Source organism: Archocentrus centrarchus, chromosome 5 (assembly GCF_007364275.1).
Source record: "Archocentrus centrarchus isolate MPI-CPG fArcCen1 chromosome 5, fArcCen1, whole genome shotgun sequence".
In the NCBI taxonomy this organism is placed as follows: domain Eukaryota; kingdom Metazoa; phylum Chordata; class Actinopteri; order Cichliformes; family Cichlidae; genus Archocentrus; species Archocentrus centrarchus.
In genome coordinates this window covers 19,152,411-19,173,677 of record NC_044350.1, presented here as the reverse complement: position 1 = coordinate 19,173,677, position 21,267 = coordinate 19,152,411, and the positions used below count along the sequence as shown (strand labels likewise).

At 38.3% G+C, this 21,267-nt stretch overlaps 1 protein-coding gene across 1 annotated transcript in view; it reads left to right on the top strand.

The window, feature by feature from the left end:
- Positions 1–21,267, top strand: part of cacna1da (calcium channel, voltage-dependent, L type, alpha 1D subunit, a) — a 69,823-nt gene that overhangs the window by 17,791 nt on the left and 30,765 nt on the right. The window contains exons 4-13 of the mRNA XM_030730179.1: positions 6,262–6,401; positions 12,332–12,504; positions 12,998–13,150; positions 14,954–15,150; positions 15,524–15,627; positions 17,085–17,254; positions 18,893–18,967; positions 20,127–20,214; positions 20,507–20,533; positions 21,014–21,174. Of these exons, the coding sequence (XP_030586039.1) occupies positions 6,262–6,401; positions 12,332–12,504; positions 12,998–13,150; positions 14,954–15,150; positions 15,524–15,627; positions 17,085–17,254; positions 18,893–18,967; positions 20,127–20,214; positions 20,507–20,533; positions 21,014–21,174 (1,288 nt within the window). The remainder of the gene's footprint in view (positions 1–6,261; positions 6,402–12,331; positions 12,505–12,997; positions 13,151–14,953; positions 15,151–15,523; positions 15,628–17,084; positions 17,255–18,892; positions 18,968–20,126; positions 20,215–20,506; positions 20,534–21,013; positions 21,175–21,267) is intronic.

Genomic DNA, 21,267 nt, shown 5'->3' with positions numbered 1-21,267 from the left:
TCTCTTTCACGTCTCCAGTTGGTTCAAAATGCCGCTGCACGTCTCCTGACTGGAACACGTAAAAGACAGCATATTACACCTGTCCTGGCTTCACTCCACTGGCTGCCTGTGCACTTTAGAATCCATTTTAAGGTCCTTGTATTTGTTTTTAAATCCTTAAATGGCCTTGCGCCTCCTTACCTTTCTGAACTGCTTTGCTCCTATACTCCTGTCCGAGATCTCAGGTCATCTGATCAGATGCTCTTACGCATACAGAGATCTTGCCCCTAAGTTGTGGAATGAATTGCCTTTGCACGTTAGACAATCGCCTTCACTGTCTATTTTTAAAACTCATCTTAAAACTTATTTATACTCTCTGGCCTTCAACCCAGCATGAGACATTGATCTTATCTATTTTAATGTTTTACTTTTTTTTTTTTTTAATTATTAAATTATTTATTTTTTATTGTTTGTTTTCTTCTCTTAATATTTTTATTTATCTGGTGTACAGCACTTTGTATTTGCTGTGGCTTTTTAAAGTGCTTGATAAATAAAGCTTGATAATGATGATGATGATGATGGTGCAGGAAACAGAGGTGTAGAAAGACCCGCCTGCTCCCCTCCCCACTCATCTGAAAGGTGAAATGTTGGGTGAGCGTGTTGGAATGTGGGAGTGGATGAGGTGTAAAAAATGAGTATGTCTGTATGAAAACCAGAGTGCTAATAAAATTGAGGGGCAAACAGCAGTGAAGAGGTGAGTGGGGCCACTTCAGTAATCCCACCGTCCAGCTCCTGGGGAACATATTTGCCCCCCAACGTGTATAGTGGTATAAATGTTGCAGTGTATAGTGATGTGTCATGAGGAATTAAATAAAGTTTCCATCTTGAATAATATGTTCTAGATTTTTTATACCCTTATCATGCCATGACAGAAAATTCAGTACTTTCTTTTTCTGACAAATATCTGGATTGTTCCAAATGGGGGTTAGTTTACATTGGATAAGTGAAGACTTAGTTATTTTTTAAAAATTCCCACCAGGCTGTCAGAGTGGTGTTTATACTAATACTTTGAATGCAATTATGATGCTTGATACTGGAGCTAATGAAAGGCAGATCTGAGATTTTTACTTTTCCTCAAAGTGCTTATTCTAGGTCCAACCATGGGCTGTCTAACAAACTTGATTTGATCCATTTTGAAATGTATTGCAGTCTATTGGCTAAAAAGCTGAGATTTTTGAGTCTAGTGACTTAAACTAAACAATAGAGCGTTTAGAACAAATAATTGATTTTTGGCAAAACCACAATTTTAATGGTGGCAGGTTTGAGTGATATAGCTAAAGATCATCATTTTTAATAGAGGAATATGATTCAACTGTACCAAGTCTGAGAGTTTGGTGGAAAATTTTATACCTAAATAGCTAATGTTGCCTGACTTTAGTGGGGTGGTGGAGATGTTTTGAAAATTACAGTTCAGAGGCAAAACTGTTGATTTACTCCAGTTGATGGAGTAATGTAAAATAGATGAGAATTTACGAGTGTGCTCGTCTTTGGAAGCTTGTGAGTTCCCAAGGAAAAGCAATACATCATCAGCATAAAGGCTTATCTCGTGGTCTCTGTTTTTAGTTTAAATTCCTTTAATATTTGCATGTTGTTGATTTGCTGCTGCTAGTGGCTCAATAAAGATGACACAAAAGTGGAAGAGTGAGTGGGCAGCCCTGCCTGGTGCCCCTCTGCAGACTGAAGCTTTGGGAGGTAAGATCGTTTGTCCTAACACGTGCATTTGGAGAGCTGTGTAGTGTTTTTATCCAGTTTATGAAACATGAACCAAATCCAAATTTGTGTAGAACTAATAAATATTTCCAGTTTATCCAGTCAAATGCCATCTCTGCATCTAAAGAGACAACTGTGGTTTCTAATTTGTTAATGGAAAAATAGTCTATTACATTTATTAGCTTTTTATGAAGCTTTAAATTTTAATGCTATTAAAAATGTCTAATCTTGGTTTATGTCATCACATTTGTGATGATTCCTGGTTTATTTTTTTCCTATGCATTTTTATTTCAATTTGTTTCTTCTTATGAAATTGTAATTATCTGTCACTTTTTAGCTCTCTTCTTGATGTGTATGTGGTTTGTGTGTTCTTGGGTCTCCTGCTGGGCCATGTACAATGAAGCAAGTTCTTCAAACCTCAAATATCGTTCCTTCATCTGTCTTTATCAGCCTTCAGGCTAAGTGGTCGCTCAGTGGTCGATATCAACTTCATAAGTCAACCCAGCGTTTCTCAAGGGGTGGTGTTGGAAGACTTCTTTAGCAAAGAAAATTAAAACTATAATATTACAAAGATGTGAAGCGGTTAAACACAGTCGGAAACCAAAGAGGCTACAGAATATGATGGCATTAGAGGAAAAATATTAAAAGCTCTGTATAAATGTGTGTGCGCTTTAAAGTATATTGGTCAGTAAGACTGTAAAAGACCTAATATATTAATAAAATCTAGCCTATTTGAAGTCAGGAAGGAAAGCTGACAAAAATGCTGACTGTGGAACTGAACAGACTTCTCAGTATCACAGCTCTGTCATTAAGACATGGGGGGGGGGGGGGGGGGGGGGGGGGGGGTCTGATGGATTACAATTCTCATTCCATTATATTAACATTTAGATGTGGGTAAGACATTTTCAGTTTTGTTTTTTTGGGGTTTTTTTTTGCAGCTACAGCAATGAAACTGATCTAAAGTTGTTTGCAGCCAGCAGAAGCTGCATTGTGAAGAATCCATATTTTTTAGTGATGTTCATTAAGGAATTTAGCCTCTGTTCCTATTCATGCAGTGCAGTGTTGTTATTTTCCAGATGATTGATCAGTCAGTAGGCAGGGATTTTGTGTCTGTTGATCTCTAATCTGGAACATAACCTACTCTGGAGCAGGTTAGGTCTGCGGCATAAGTTACCATGATGATTTACCCTGGGAAGTAGTGAACTGCCTTCATAATACTGAAAACCCCAGATTAACCATGAAGTTACCTTAATAAGCTCAAATCCTACTTTGTAGTACAGAATTTCCTTGATATTTTTATTGTTATTATTATAATACAATCATGCTGTGCTTTAATAAAAGGCACATTCATGACTATGCAGTCCTCAGTGACCTCATTCCTATATTACGGTGCACCACTGTAATACAGTGGCTTGTGTTGCTCTGCTTGTCTCTCTTTTTTTATGAATAGGTTGTGTTTTACAGTATTTCTTCTATATTTCTTAGTTGAGTTTAATGTATTTTAAAGGCTGATCATATGGCATATGGTATGTTGCTTGTCAGGCTTAGTTCATGCTGCATGCCCACATATAATTAAAATAAAAATTTAAGAGTCATCTTGGGGGTAAAAATTGGTTTTATAACAAATGCTTAACCTACTACTGTACTTTTTGTTAGTATAGCCTTGTTTGCTGTAGTCTAAGTCAGGCTAATGGCCTATAAGTGCTGTCTTCATATTTAGCGCAGAGGTAGAAGTTCGTGGAATATTTCCAGCTATCTTCTAAAATGATAAATTTTCAATAAATGCTGAGCTTCTTTTTTAGATGGTATATTCTTTATATTGGTGACTAAGGATCAGGATAAGAGTAGTTTTATATCTGAATGTTTTATTTTTACACATATAGTCTTTATTTAAATATTAAACCATAGAGTATTAACAGCATAGTTATAATTACAAGGCAACCTGTTTATGTTTTCACTTTTTTAAATCAATATTTCTGTCATTTCTTTGTGAAGTCTAGAGAAAGCTAAATTGCGGCTCACGAATTGCGGACAGGCCGGTCTGAACTGTTAATAGGTTCACATTACTGCTGTCCGCCTGGCTCAGTCATATGGCGTGTTATGTAGAAGAATGCATGGTTCAGTGGGTTAGCATCATATGTCATATGGTGAACTGAGCTCTGTGAGATGAACTGAGCTGTGCCTGTAGACACGAACACTCACCCTGTGGCAGAGAAAGGCCAGTTGGGGTTGTTGCTGTGGGGGTTGAGGAGGAACTTGTGTTGTACTGTGTGGTATCCTACTCTTAAGTTTATTACTTTGCTGTTAGGATACATTTTAGGACCCGAATATGCAATGTAAGCTTGTGTAAGTGTGAGTGCCTTATGCGGCATGTGGTATACCTAAGAGGATAGCTGTGAAATAAACATACTAACTGCATATAACATTCATGCACTCTATTAGACAAGGAAATATGCTACAGTAAGTCTCTTTACAGCACAATAAGATGAGTCAGAGATATTTATGGTCATCCCCAAAGGCCTCTTTCCTCGCTCTCTTTCTCTCATTGTCTCTCTCCCTCTTTCTATTTCTGCTCACCGTTGCTGATGAATGAATAAATTGCCGGTTAATTGAGAGTGAACGGTTATCATTTGCTATTATATTTAACATGCTTTCACGAACCAGGAAGTGGTAATTTGCATGCATTTACTGTAGCTTTGAAAGCTTAAATAATTCTGATAATGTTTTTAATATCTTTACAATTATTACTCAATTACTTATGTTGACCACACAGGAAAAAATATAATACATTCTCAATGTAATTCTCATATGTGTCCATATTATGCTATGTTTTTTGCCTGCTTTAAAGCATGTGAATATTTTTTGTTTATATGTTTTTTGCTAACCAACAATAGAGAAATGCAAGAGCATTTTGAGAGCTATTTGCTGCCTCTAAAATTGTTCACTTGTCTCTCTGTCTCTTTCCTTCCATCCTCACATGAATTGTTCTGTTCTCTCTGCTCCCTGTGGCCTCAGCATGCTCTGTCATAGAGGCAGCGGCCGTAAGCTTAACTCAACCTTTTACTTCAGTAACAAAGACACCCATGTCTCTTATTCTGGGCTAAGTGCTTCTCACAATCTACAGTAAACTGTTGGGAAAACGAGCCCTGCAGCCCACAGTACTCCTGTATTTATCGTGTCCACAGAGTAAGGGATTAAAGACTCCCTCAGGCAGAAGAGGTTATTATGTATATTATAATATGTGTGTGTGTGTGTGTGTGTGTGTGTGTGTGTGTGTGTGTGTGTGTGTGTGTGTGTGTGTGTGTGTGTGTGTGTGTGTGTGTGTGTGTGTGTGTGTGTGTTTTTCTGCATTGTGTTGAAAGTTGAATTCCTGCTTGTGATACATTTAGTGTAGTGCTGTACTGATTGGCAGATATTTTGAATGCCAGGCTGTGTGCAGATTTTATGCTGACTTGCCTCATGCATAAAGGATGTAAAGGACTCTGATTTCACATCTTAGCAAAGGTGCTAGGACTGTCTTAAATTGAGTTATGTGTCCAACCCCCATTTTCCCACACATCTCACTGCTGAAAATGCACATACTACCGTTGCCTGTGCCTCTGTTGTCAGAATCACTCCCAGTTGACCTCAACCTGATGGCTTAATGTTCCTGTGTTCTCTCTGCCTTTGAAAGAACTGGAGAAAGGCGCACTGCTGAGTTACATCACTATTTCTAATATGTACATACCCTCTAAAAACACAGATTTTGTTCAAAGTGTGTTTGTCCCTTTTTTATAACCTCTTTTTCACTCTGATACATTCATGCCTTGAGAGCTGGCTTCCCTTTAGTTCAGCCTAGTGAATCGGTTTTAACCATTTTAGTTTCACTCTTATTCCAGGCACTGAAATGTTTTAGGATTAATGGTAAAGCTTATACATAATGCTGTATAGCTACCCAGCAGACATGGTAGAAACAGAGATGCAATTTCCGCACTTGGTATGATGGCAAAAACTGCAACAGATATTTGCGTTGTTTCCACATGCATAAGTTATCCAAGTTGTTACAAGGAAGAAATATTGATCATATCATGGCAATAAAGAAAATAAATGTAGGGTATTTTTTTAATCAACTGACATTTGATTGAAAACTAATTTGGTCACTAAATGGCTGTGAACAGGCAGCCTACTGATATATACATGAAAGTAAAGGTCAAAGAGGGCAAGTACTGTTTTGGGAGGAATATTATTATTGTAAATATTAATACAAATGAACTGCATTAGTAAGCTGTTAGAATGATTTTATTTTTTAAAAATGTATTTAAAAAAATATTTTTAGTGATTGCTTACACAAAAAGTCGTTACCTTATCGATCCTGTTCAGCAGTAATACAGAGCTTTATTTCAGTGTGTCTTTGCATCTATTCCTGTGCCTGTGTGTGTTGAATATGCAAAACACTGTTCTGTACTAATACTTTGCTTATACTTTTTTATGGTAATTCATTAATTTCTTTTTCCTTTTTTTGTGTTTCTGCAGGAAACAGTTGAGTATGCCTTCCTCATCATTTTCACAATTGAGACCTTTCTGAAGATAATCGCTTATGGCTTGGTGATGCACCAGAATGCGTATGTGAGAAACGGTTGGAACATGCTGGATTTCGTCATTGTGGTGATAGGGTAAGTTTTCACGTTAAATGGCAAGTGGTCTGTATAGATACAACCAGTTGGTTTTTCTGTGACAGAACCATGGCGGATCCTTGGCCGATTCCTATCTGACTGTAATGCGATCCCCTGCAAGCAGTGTGTGGGAAGGCTAGTTGTAATGTCTTGTGTTTTCAACAGGGGGCACACCGATAATGGTAGCTTATGTATTTAAGTGGCTACTACATTTGTGCATTTTAATTTCCTCAGCGATTCTGTATTTATCCTTGAATCATAATACTGAATCTTCCTTTAAAATACTAATATATACACAAGCATATGTTTATATATTTTATATACGACTGAATTCTTGGAAAAACAAAAAAAATGCTGGACTGTGCAGGATTTATATATGTCAAATGAAGAAATTTGACTGAGAGCTGACTGAATGAGATTCATTGCTGTGTTGTGACAATACAAAGCATTCTGCTCACTGTAAAAAGTAACTTTAATACATCTGTGGCACGTATAGTCTATGTCTTGTATTGGGCAAATATAAACCCTGCACTGTTATACTAAAGTACTGCCATTACTGAGAACTACATGGGGCTCTGTTCTAAACTGCTAGGGTGAGGACACAGTGAAGCTTTGGCACCACACTCACAACTTTGGACAATCCACCTGTGCCAATTACACACTCATTACTGACTTTCCAAACAAATGAGCACTTACAGCAGCACCTATCACAGTCATGTGTGCTTTTTTTTGGCATTTTGTGATACAGCAAACTGCCTGCCACAAACCACGTTTGTATTATTCATTTTTAAACTCTCCTTCGAAACTGCACTCTGAAAAGGAAATTTCAAAAAAGTGCTCACACCTTTGGATCACAAAATTAATACTGCTCGTCTTCTGTAAATCACTACAGCAGGATTTTCAGGGCAAAAAACTGCTGTTGCTGACAGGTAAGAGAGCCCAAACCATGATTAGCATTAGAGTGGGTCCTTTTATTAAAACATGTGCAAGTATACGTAGAAATAAAGTATATAAGTAAAAAGCAGAGTTTGTACAATTCTAATGAGTTTGAAAGTCAATATTTGGTACGACCGCCTTTATTCTTCAACACAGCCTGAACTGTGAAAGCTGACTTTTGTAGTCTTCAGGAATAGTTCTCCAGGCTTCTTGAAGGATATTCAAGGCTGTTTTTTTGTTTCATGCACAGTCAAGCTGATCCGATACTTTTACTCTACTATTATAACCTGTCAAACTGTGTTATTTTAAAATTGTTATTTGGTAATTTTATATGAAGACACAACATTGGTTAATCCCTTGAGTAAGGTGTTTTTTTTTCATTCTTGAATGCTTCATAGGTCAGTGTTTTGTAGCTTAGCAAACAAAAAACCATTCCTCTGAAAGTGGTCGGGTACAAGGACTGGACTGAATGTGAGTGAAAAAAGCAGCCAGTGTCCAAAGAAAAACTTTGCAAGAAATGAGGGGTGGCTCAAGACTTTTGCACAGCAATAAATGTATAGGAAAAATAAAAATATTAAGCTGGAACCTGATGGAAAAATAAAAAAGTCTGAACAAGTAATAACCCAGTAAACAATAAAAGAAAATATCAGACATAATCTCCACATCTGCCTATATTATGAGGAAGGTTGTGTACAATGATATGTTTTTCCCTTTTTTCCCTTTATTTAAATTTTGATTGATTGATTGATTGATTGTAATAACTGGAGGAATGTTTGCTAGGAGTAGTTTTGGTGATTTGCAGAGCAAAAACTATCAAAACTATACAAGTCGATTTTTGGGAAGAAAGTGCCACCTCTTGGTGACACTCGACAACTGATTGAAAGGGGTGTGTTCATAGTGAAATGTAGATACACCCCAGGAGAAGGAGAGGGGACTGATGGTTGCTGGAAACTGGCTGAAAGTTGGCTGTCAGCTGGCCGGGGGTGGCAGTTGTAAGTGGCTGTGTCTGTATTTATATAACATCTTTAAACTTAGAGGTTGTGCAAAGCCCCTTACAATTGTTGCCTTTCATTCACTCACACACTAACATCACCAGTAGTGATAGTGTTGCCAAAAGATTTCCACATGCCACTGGGAGAAACTTTGGGTTCAGTGTGATGCTAAAGGAGAAAGACTGAAGCACCAACCATAAATCACTGAAGTGTTACAGTTTTGTGGTTTCATTTATTTTTTTAATTTTTCGTGAAACTTCTTAGGTTCAGTTTTTCTTTTTGTCATTTAATTTCCTGACTGAACATAGTCATGATTGTTGATTCTTTTGTGGGGTTTTTTTTGTATATGAGCTTATTCTGTGTATCAGTTTGCAGACCAGGTCACAAGGTTTAGCTGTTTTTAGTCTCCTTTTAGGATTTTTGCTTTGACTTGTGACAGATGCAGTTTATAGTGTCTGTCTGAAGTCAGTATTAAAGCTAAAGTTGCTTAAGCCTCTGCTCCAAGTGGCCAAGTGCTAATAGAGACCCTCATACACCCACAGTATATGACCCAGAAAAGACAGAGAGAATAAATCAGAGCTTTACCACCACTGGAGTGAGTCATCATCTCTCCATACTTCATCGCTTCTCCAACACTCCCTCCCATCTTTCCCTCTTCTCTCACTGACTGTCTTTCTCTCACGCTGCTCTCCTTTGTCTCTGCAGCTTGTACTTATTACTGCCCCCTTCCATTTTCATATCTCACATAGTTCATGCTTTACACCTCCCCACCTCACTCTGCCCTCATTCCTATCTCCTGCACACTCTCCTCACGTTATCTTCATCTTTATCTCAGCTTCTTTTTTTTTCTCTCCTCTATCTTCCCTCCTCTCTCTCCTCCCTTTTTCTCTCCTCTGATACACACAGTCCAGTGGGTAGCTGGGTCAGATCGCTGTCTGTATGCTGCATGTAGGGTTGATCTGCCATCCACTCAAATGCAAAGACGGCTGTCCCAACTATTAAGAGTGACTGCAGCTTCTAAAATTTGAAATGACACATTTAAAATAATCCTGCCAGTATCTAATGAAAATGTTTACAGTTCAGTCATCAGTATGTTTGTGTGTCCTCTATTTATGCTATAGTAGTATAACAAAGTAGGTAATGTTATGGTTTAATAAAGATTTAAAAAGGCACTTTATGAAAGACTAGCACACTCTTCATAGAGAGAAAATTGTAAAAAATATCTAAGACTTCAAAAGTGTAATCTAACACTGAAAATTCTCTTCAGCTTTTTTACTTCAAGGACCATGCTGCCTTATTTATACCTACATGTTTAACCTTTACTTAACCAGGAAGTAAAACTTCTTAGATTAAGGATCTCTTGTTATCTGTCATGGGCTGACATTTGCACATTAACCTAGTATGTTTTTCAATGGTGGGAGAAACTGGAGCATCTGGAGAAAAACCTACATAAGGACTGGGAGAACCCAGGACCAGCCTGCCGTGAGGCAAGAAAGCAAACCACTGCACCACAGAAAATGGTCACATGATTTAATCTATCTATCTATCTATCTATCTATCTATCTATCTATCTATCTATCTATCTATCTATCTATCTATCTATCTATCTATCTATCTATCTATCTATCTATCTATCTATCTATCTATCTATCTATCTATCTATCTATCTATCTATCTATCTATCTATCTATCTATCTATCTAGCTATCTATCTTTTTTCTGTTTTAGTACACATTAACCTAAGTGTTTTCTTAGCCACAGCAGACAGAAAAAGTTAACCACTAGCCGGTGAACATACTGGACCAGATAATGTAAATATAGCTGACACTTCACTCACTTCTTAAATATTAGCTTAAAAATCTAATATTAACCAGAAAACTCAAAAAGCTGCATAATCCACAGCAATCTCTGTGATTTATTATGCATTAAAAAAAACTTGTACTAAGTTGAAAAGTTTTTTGCCAGCTTATGCATTATTATTACACTGATCATTTTAGTCCTGCAAAGTATTCTTGCTGTTAAAATATCTGTTGAAGTATTGGGATGTGCATTATTAAACAGTTTTATAGATATTTTTAGGCACTGGCAGCACTTGGTTATGGTTAGGAAAAGATTGTGGTCTGGTTTATTAAAATGTCCCTCTGAAACTTTGAGCCAACTCTGAGTTCATAAATGTTGCACTTAATTTGATCAAAAAGAAAGTTCCATCTGAATGCAATCCAGTCAGTGATTGTACTGCACCTACAGTAAACATAACTGGAAAGTTATTTTGTACAGAAGCACATTTGGATGAGACAGGGTTGACTTGTGATTTGTTGCAGATGCACTCAAACTTGTAAAGCCACTGTAATGGCGCTTTGAATAATGACTGGAGACACAGGGAAAACACCTCTTTCAAATAATCTGATTCACAGAAACCTTCTGAATTACTTTATGAAAGTAGAACTGAAGTATGTTCAGCGAAAAGGTGTCGATATGTGAAGGAGGGTTTTCTTTTGAGCATGACTGGATGACTAATAAAACCCCCAGTGGCAGGCGGTCAGTCTTGCAGCTGTGACTCAGTATAACATAAGTCTGAGCAGACTGTGCTTAAAGGCCATCAGAACTCCTTCCAGCGCCTATCGGCAGTTCCATTCCCTGCTTTTAGTCTGCAGCTTTGATGTGATGTGTTGAGATGATTTCCCTCTTGGCTAGGTGAGGAATGTCTATCTGACTGTAATGAAAGGTCCTCTTTCTTGGGGAGGGATTCGTTCACTGCTGACCATGGAAGGAGGCGGTTCCTATGGTACAGTTATCTCTTGTATACAGACCCACCATGCACCAGATGTCAGTGGATGTTGTATTCTGGGCAAAATCGGGTTGGCCAGTCGTGGCCTTTAAACATAAGTCCCTTCGTATCTAAATTTTTGTGAAAAGTTAAATTTAAGATATGTACATCACACCTAGCTTTAAGTTCCATTATATTTGATTGTGAAATAGTTTAAGAACCACAGCAACTTAGCCACAAAGTGTCAGACCCCGTAAAGTTACGGAGCGGGGTTGCCAAGTGCTGAGACACATAGCGTGTAAAAGTCACCAACGCTCTGCTGAGTCAGTAACTGCTTCATGGCATGGGTTTCTACGGCTGAGCAGCTTCTGTAGGTGTAATGTGTAGGTGGCCCAGCACTTTTGTCCATATAGTGTATTTTCACAATATGAATATCCATCTATCTATCTAGCGATATCTTAATAACAGCTAGTCATAGTATGGGGCATTTAGTAAAACAAACTACATCCTGATAGTAAAGCTAAATAAGTAATTTTGCACATTTTTTCTACAAGTCTTAATAATTATAAAAGTAAAATATCTTTGGTCATGGAGTCATTTTCCAGGTTGCCAAAAACAAAACAAAACAATGGATTGTAGTTATTATAGGTTTCAGACTGCTTTTAATCCAACTGTATCCTGGTGATTTCAGTATGGTTTGTGGGTGGCTGTAAAGTAAACTGATGACACTATGTAATAGTTTCACAGCTAAATGATACTTTGAAGGAACAACAACAGCGTTCAGCCAGGCAGCATTTTTAATGTTGGTCAGAGACCTTAAATTGACTTAATGACATGAATCAGAGTTTATGAACTGTGAAAAAGACTTTTAATATATTTTCACCTTTTGTCAGATTCTGAGGGGTTAATAACGTGTAATCACCTTGTGGGTGCAACAACACACTTGCTATTACCTTGTGATTAGTTTTACTTGTGTTCATGAGCATTTGTTTCTTAATTAAAATAATTTATTAAAGAGTGAAAATAGTACAACAGAATGAAAACTGGTTAATCTGTAATAATGTTAATTTTTAAAGCAATATTGATACTTAATCTATTTTTTACTTTCTGAATTTCTGAACTGTCAGACATCTGCCATGTTCCTTCTTGAAAATCTGCTATTAGGTAAAGATTGTGCACTATGCACTTCAGATGCAGAGGTGACTAATGTAAGGCTTATTCTATGTTTTCTAACAGACTCTTTAGTGTTGCGTTGGAGCTTTTGACCAAAGAAGAAAAGCCAGAAGGTGACGGACCTGATAACCATCCATCAATGCATGGGCATGGGGGTAAGCCAGGTGGATTTGATGTTAAAGCCCTTCGAGCCTTCCGTGTGCTGCGCCCCCTGCGGCTGGTCTCAGGAGTACCCAGTAAGAGAACTTTTAAGCTCCTCACATAGACAACCCATATTAAGTAAATGTACGGTTTTTTTTGTATCTATTGTGCAATGAGCTAAGTCCTTCTTTGCAGAAAAATGCAGGGTGAAGGGCTAAACATTGCAAGTTCAAATGTCCATGTGTAGTCCCTGATGACTGTTTTTGTAAAACATCTATTCAGCATCTGCATCAGCAACCAAGGGGCATGTACTCTGAGTTTAACAATAATAATAAGCAAACTTACAGAGATGTTTATGAAATATGAGTGAGCTACAATTTGTACTCTTGACTGTATTTAGGTGATTTAAAGGTAAGCTAACTGAGATCAAGATCAAATGGAGTTAACCACCTTCTGGAACCATGAGTGTTATTTTAGTATTAAGAACAGGCAAAAAGTCTAGTAGAATTGGTAGTTTGTGTAACAAGATTTTACTATATGAAATACAGCCAGACTTTGTGTAAAGTGTTTGTTTTCCTCTTTGCTTAGGTTTACAGGTGGTGTTGAACTCCATCATTAAAGCCATGGTCCCTCTCCTGCACATTGCCCTCCTGGTCTTGTTTGTCATTATCATCTATGCTATTATCGGCCTGGAGTTGTTCATCGGTAAAATGCATGCAACCTGCTATTTCCCTGGTGCAGGTAAGCACTTTTAATATAAAATAAAATCTTTTTTCTTTTTTTTTTTTAATAAAGTAACAAAGACTTGATGTGATTGTATCTCAATTGTGAAAATAATCTGCATAGACTTTCCATAAACAACATGTTAAAGGTGAAAGTAGGATACCTTAGTTGGACAGTTTTGCTTACCAAGCCAAATGGATGTGCAAGGAATTTTTCATCAGGACAGGTTAATATACAGTACTACTTAATACCTATATATTACATACTGGATAATACATAATACACGTTTCTGCCCATAAAAAAAACAAACAAACAAAAAAAACATACCTGATCTCCCTTTCTGTTCTCTGTCAACTGACATGACTTTCATGCTGAAGAGAGCTGTGTCTGTTGCTGTGAAAGAGTCTACAGTGTCCAAACCTGAAGGCGGCGTGGTCAGGAACATGCGTGCCGTTTTTCCTTCATTCATGGGCTTGTGCACTGTGAATTTGTCCCCCTGGGTCAGACTGCCAATCCAGAGTTTTACCGTAGCATCCTGAGGTATCTGAGAGAGAGGCAGCAGAAACAACCTGCATTGTAGCACATGTCATTGTGTGACAGCACACAACACCATTAAAAAACACGTTTTTTTAGTCACTTCAACAAAATCAGCCACTGTGCTTTCCAGATTTAGCTCCATGCAACGTCGTCCTCTTCCTTGGGATGAAATTGAAGTTTAAAGTTCAGCATTTTGACACTGGAGAAGATTCAGCATGCATCACAGACACAAAGTCCAAGTGGTCGTGATGGGTCTTAGGTGGCGATATAAATATAGAAGCATCACGGAAACAGTTCCTGCTCTGCCCAAGGAGACAAGCTTGAAGGGAAGATTGGCCAAAGTTAAATTTAATATAGTATAGTATACCCTAGTTTGATGATTTTTATGGACATAGTTACAGAACTTGATGATTGTGCCTCGTATTGGAGAAATTGAAGCACACAGACAGGCTTCATCAGACTTTTAACATGCATCAATGTTTAAGTGGAATTTTATGACAGAAGTAGAGCTATTCTCTAAGTGTCTGGAGTTTCCAAAGGGTAATGAGTCTAGTCTGAGAGTTTGTGAGATGAATATAGGAGAGAAACAAAAATGTGTTTCTGTGAAATATTGCATGATTGTTAAATACATTTTTAGAAAGGGAAATACCTCTCTGGTGGAACTCACTGAAAACGATGTAGGAGATCACAATCCCAAAGTGTTAGTTAATCTTTACAATCATGTCTTGTATAATATGTTTTTTTTTGTATTATGAAAGGGATTTGTTTGTTGTGAGACAAATGTAGTGGAGTAAAAAAATATTTTTCTCTCTAAAATATGTTGGAAAATTTGTTTAAAATCACAAGGAACTAAAATAGTGAACTACAAGTAAATCAGATATTTACTGAGTAGCTGTTACAGCATCTTATTTTAAATTTTATTTTAAAGTATCCTTTACAACCCCTATACCACTTTTACATGGCACTGCTGTCCTTGTTTATTAGAGTAATACCATTTAAAAATATTTATTCCTGAAGCAAGGCAGCTTTTCTTTGCAGATGAAAAAGAAGGAAGTCACATCAGTTAAATGAAAAGAATAAGATGGCTACCAAAGAGATGGTATTTGGTATAAGATGCAGTGAATCAGAGTGCTCTTAGTGATACGTTTATTGCATTTAGATAATGTTTTGCGTGTTTATAGTAAGAAATCCTACAGTTAAGACTAGCTTGCTGGGTTCTAAAAGCTATTTTAATTTGCAGCAATTATGTTAACAGTTGGATGAGTTGAAACTCTCTTTCTGTAGATGTGATAGCAGAAGAGGAATCAGCTCCATGTGCGATCTCAGGGCATGGGCGCCAGTGCCCCATCAACGGCACGGAGTGCAGGGAAGGCTGGCAGGGTCCCAACGGTGGCATCACCAACTTTGACAACTTTCTGTTTGCCATGCTGACAGTGTTTCAGTGTATCACCATGGAGGGCTGGACTGACGTGCTGTACTGGGTGAGTCTCTCGCTCTGTCCACCCAGTTCAATAACCTGTGACTGTCTCATTTATTCAGTTTAAATGTCTCCTCATATCAAACACACACCGCCAATGTGAGTGACAGTCTGATGATGAAGCTGCTGATAATTTCCTGGGGCGGCTCTTACCACTCTGATATGATTGATTGGCTAAATGATTGAATTCAATCAACAACTCATCAAACAAAATGATACTGTCCTGACACTGGCATCAGTACTCCTAAGACTCTGTTCCTCCTTTCTAACAGTTTCTGCCTTTAACAACTTATTTCACCCTTTTTTTTCTCCTCTTCGTTCTTCCTTCCTTTTCCCCCTCCTCTCCTTTCTCTGCGGTGACTGATCCAATCCTGCAGATGAACGATGCCATGGGCTTTGAGCTTCCATGGGTGTACTTTGTCAGTCTTGTGATCTTCGGCTCCTTTTTCGTTCTTAACCTGGTTTTGGGTGTGTTGAGCGGGTAAGCACCATCTTCTCTTTACAAACAGAGGCCTTCTGCTTGTTTGGAGGCAGAAGGTTCTCTGTTTTTGTATGTGTCCATGTTTGTTGACCGGCTACTTTTGGCTTCTGTAGGTCAACGACGCCATTGGATGGGAAACACCGTGGATTTATTTTGTCAGTCTGATTATACTGGGCTCCTTTTTCGTGTTAAACCTTGTGTTAGGTGTACTGAGTGGGTAAGAGGCAACTTTTGCGGTGGGTTTGTGCTGCAGTGTGCAAAGTGCATGTACTTTGGGTTTGCTGTGTACCCTGGCACTGGTGTATGTGTTTAGGAAAAAAGAAATGCACAATTCATTACACAAACATTTTCAAACATTCAAGCAGTAAATAGCTAGTCTACATTAGAGTGTATTTTCTTTTTTAAGCACTCGTCTCTGACCTCTGTTGATGTCAAACTATAACACCCTTTCCACGGCAACTGCAAAGTGAGCGTTTCTTTCCCCACCCCCTCGACAGCCCACCCAACCTCCTGTGAAAGAAATTAATCTTATTCCTCGCCCTTCACTCCCTCTGCACGCCTAAGCTTTCTCAAACCCCAGTTTGCTTTCCCTGCTCTGTGGAGTGGGGGGTGGGGTATTACAGTAGAACTAACTCTGGATGGTTGACCAACAAGGAAAGCCTGTTTTTGTTTTTTGTTTTTTTTGTTTTAAAGAAAACAAGGTTAACATGACAATCAAGTCAAGCATTCCTACAGTGTGTGTTTAGATTGGGATGACCTATCAGTGTCAAATATCTTAATACAGTTTTACCTGTGCTGCTTTGATTGCTTCTTCAAATTGAATGGGTTTTTTTTGTCAGATATGTGATTTTTTCATTCATCTGAATTTTCCAATGTAGCAGCTTAAATGCAGGTTATTCTATGTAATAAGAACATCCCACAATGCACGGTGTATAGTAACCCTTGAGTATTGTAGTTTTCAAGCTTATTGTCTTATATAAACTATAAGTTTAGAAACTGTGCAAATGCTGCAGTTCTCTTGAAACCATCTGTCTACCTCAACTGCCTTTTCTGTAAGATTAAGATGCTCGCCTGACGGATACACTACTGTACTGCTGGGCTCTAAATATAGCACTGTGTCGTCTCTTAAAGGCGTACATCTCCCTCCAGTGGCTACATTTCTGAAAAACACAGAAGAAAATGAAAGGTTGTGACTGAAATATGTAGAAAACAGTATAAACACAGAGAGGATATGCAAGAACTCAAACACTGGATGTCTTTATTCTGTGAAAAAGTGTCTTACAGAGATGATTTGGAACAGCATGACAGTGTTTCTTTTCTTTCCATTTTGTGTGAAACTGTTGCTTTCTTGTTTGTTGTGAAATTTTCTCTGTCTGTATTTAATTCTTGCATTGCTGTGTATTTGTATGTGTTTGTGGTTTTTTTTTTTTTTCCTATGTCCACTTCTCTAAACCCAGAGAGTTCTCCAAGGAGAGAGAAAAGGCCAAAGCTCGCGGAGACTTCCAGAAGCTGCGTGAAAAGCAACAGCTGGAGGAGGATCTGAAGGGTTACCTGGACTGGATCACTCAGGCTGAAGACATTGACCCCGACAATGAGGACGAGGCTGACGAGGAGAGCAAGCGTAACCGTAAGCACCGTCTGACCCTCTCCCTTTCTCCTGCGGTTAATGCTACGCTGCCATCACAAGAGCCCTTCAATGCAAATAACTGATTGAAGCTATTCTTACCATGTCAAGAATAAATATCAAGTAGTGTGCATCATTACTGGCTTGAGAGGGTTGTGATTTCTGCAGTTACATGTTTTTTTTACATTTTCTTTTAATTAAAAACAGTATCTTAAAACCAAATCTCATTCTGGAGAAATACTTTGACATTCTTTAAATCAGAATTAGAGCTTTTCCTGCACTTATTTAGGTGTAAAGTGCTCTATTTTTCATATTGCCCCAGATAACTGGTCAATTATGTTGAGATATATTGAGAACAGATAGAGGGGGTATTAATGAGAAAAAAAATTATTAATAATCTAACACATCATTTAAGTCCTCTCCGCTTTTAGTCCAGTGATTTTGCTTGAACCTCAGCGATCAAGCTGGAAGAAAGCCACCAGAGAATATAAACCGGCAGCAGCATAATGCATCATGGAAATCTTAATTAGGTCTGATTAAGCCTTGAAATACTTTCTTCATGCAAATTTTCAAAAATGGTCCTGAAAATAGAAGTCGACAAGGCAAATTGATCAACCGTACCACAATTTAAAAAAAAAAAAAAAATCAGCAACACACACAACATATAATAATTTTAAAATAACTCCTGGGATATATTGAACATTTCTTTTCAGTTTAATGTGTAGCATGATCACCAACAATGTCTGTGCCACTGTACAGTCTACCTTGTAGGTACAGAGAAGCAGAATACACACGCTGACAAGCATACATAGACACACAACGATAGCCTGTATGGACATCATTCTGGGCATTTAGCTTAAACACGTGGAAGGTGTTTGAAACTGAATGTACTAGTTTTATCGCCAGGCTCCATGTATGTCATTGATGGAAGTGGAGCACGCTGTAAGCACCACTGGAATATATCTCAGAAGAAAAAAAAAAAAAGAACATATTACTCGCGCAGTAGAAAAAAAAAAACTTAATCCAAATCCTCTTTATATAAGCAGCACACATGATACAGAAAAGAAAACCTGGAACTGCTTCACCTTAGAATTTGAGCTTGGTTTTTTTATTTTTTGCTCGTTGTCTACTCATTATGATTTCCCTACATTCTATGTGTATTCCCTCTGTATATCCCTGCCTCTCCCACCAGTTTTTTCCTCCAGCATTGTGCCGTAAATTTACCAGAAAGCAAGAGAATCCAATTTAATTGTGCTGTATTAGGAGGAGGAAGGTCCATGCTGCTTTTCTTTAACATCATCCCGGCTTTTAGTGTCTGTCCAAGAAACACGAGCCCCTACTAACATGTTCAGAGGTAAATGCTTTAATTTGCATGGTAACATGTTAGTACAGGGCGCCGTCACCTTCAGATGCTTCCTTTGACTAACAGCTCTCGATGTTGTTCTTCTGCCCTCCTCAGTGTCTGCAGTTTGGCTCCTGCTGCTCTTGTCGTTGTTGAATATTGATATTTTGAAAACTGTTGTTGTCCTGTGGTGCTTGTCTGCTCTGACCCATTTTGATAGCAGCCCATTCTCGCCCCCCATGTCCCTCTGCTGTGCCGTTGTGTCTGAATGCATTGGCTTGCATGCATTACACATGAAGGGGTGACTCTGGCTGACCTTACTGAGAAGAAGAAAGGAAGGTTTGGGTGGTTCAGCCAGTCGTCCGACACTCATGGTAAATCCTGTGGTTTCCCTCCAGTGTTCTCTAGCTTTTGTTTATGTGTATGTGTGTGTGTGTGTGTGTGTGTGTGCTTGTGTGAGCATGTGGGTTCTATGCTCAGACTGATCAGATATAGAAAGATGTGCTCATATATATTTTATATTGAGACTAGGTTTTTTTATTTGCAAAGATAAAAATGTATATTGTCATATTTGTAATATTGCCAGTCAGTAACATATTACTGGCAAATATAAATTAATGAGTCTGTGGCTTTGCGTGTGTATGTGTGTGTACATGTGAAACCTGATGAAATATCCCATCACATTGTGCTTTACAATTGTGTTTTGCCCAGTGTGTCCAAACATCACAGCCTTCTTAAGTTTCTCATTTCCTAAATAAAACCCCTGTCTTTTACCTATTAAACTAGTCTGATATGGAAGAAAGGTACAGCTGTGTTTGATAGCAGCCACACCCCGTTTCCCTCCCATGTTCCATTTCAAATCCAGGAGCTCAGTATGAATATAGGAAACAGGGTTAAACCCAGATCACTACTCCAGCAGTCAGCACTATTTTCAGAGCTGAGAGCTGTCCGACCACATAGGAATCAAAGTCGGCACGTCTACATAAGCTAAGCAGGAGCGCACACCACGCTCACTCACACGAGTTAAAGCACTGAGACATTTCACACAGTTAATCATCATCAGTCTGCACACACAGTCTTTCCAAAGTGCTGGCAGTAGTTTGAGTGTAGCATTTCAGAGACAGTGTAAAGAGCTCTGTCTTCCTCTCTTGGCTCCCTTCTTCTCTCTGCTGCTCGTTGTCTGCATCAGTCAGCCTTCATATAGCAGCTGTCCACTCGCCTGACCCATGTCAGCTCACTCTCAGCACTTGGTAAATGATACTGATGATGACAGTGATGCAGAGCTGTGGTATTTAGCACGCCCCCCTGGATTGAGGTAGTTTTGTAATTGCACAATTCTCGTTCACCTGAAAAACGTTTTTGGAATTGTCTTTGTTTATGTGGGTTTTTTTGTGTATCTGATAAGAAGTTTTACACTTCCTCCTCACTGGAATGCGTTGTGCCTTTCTGAAGACTCTTCTACCATTGCAAAGTGCATAGAGTTTTATTATATATATATTTTTTTTAAATATGCTGCTTTATTTGCTGCCACAGCAAGCGTTCCGGCCAGTGAAACAGAGTCTGTGAACACCGAGAATCAGAACGGGGAGGATGAAAAGACACCATGCTGTGGACCTCTGTGGTGAGAACTTTGCACTATGAACCTAATTTGAAAACAAGACCATTGCTGCAGTATAATGTTAGATTACTGTACATCAGATTCCTCCTGGTTTCTGTGTCTCTTACTTTACCTGCCAGTATAGTCATTTTGCAGTGTCAGTGCCCACTTTGTCTTGTCATATGTGGTTAAAGAAAACTAAACTGTATACCTTTGCAGCTGCACTCTTTTTTGGTTGATGTTAGTTAATTACATGTCAATAACACATTTCTGCTACAAGCTGCATGCATCAACTTTGACTTCTGTTTCTTTTCAGTCAAAAAATTTCAAAGTCGAAGTTCAGGTCAGTATATTTGTGGCTATCTCCGTAATGCATGTATTTGTTAATATATGGTTTTTGCCAGCATTCGATTACACAGATTTTTCTTTTGCTTGGCTTTTATTTTACTGTATTTTTAATGAGACGTTACAGGGAATGATAAATCAACAACTTTTATATAGTCAGCATGTGCTATAAGGTATTTTTAGAGAATAGGCTTACACAGTACTTTTCACCTCATTTACTGTACTGTATGACTTGCAAAAATGCATTGATGCAGTCCCCCGTGGGCATTCGCCCATACTTCACTGCGTTCTTCTTATTACGCACACTTTAGAGACACACACTTTCAAGATTTCCTTAAAAAACACCACAGTGATGAGTTTGTTCCATTGTTTTGACGTTATAATCTACGTGACTGCATCTTGTGTTCTTTAAAACTAATTTATTTGCAAGCTGAGCCACACAGCTTCTTTTTACTGAAAGTGTTCGTTATTATTGCAGTCGGCGCTGGCGCCGCTGGAACAGATTCTGCCGCAGGAAGTGCCGGTTGGCTGTCAAGTCAGTGCCTTTCTATTGGCTGGTCATCATCCTTGTGTTCCTCAACACCCTAACCATATCGTCAGAACATTATAACCAGCCTTTGTGGCTGACACAGGTGCAAGGTATGAATTACACTACAGCATGGAAAAATGTCTAGTTCTGAAATAAATCTAAATCTAAATGAATTTAAATGTAATAATCTTTTATGTGAATAA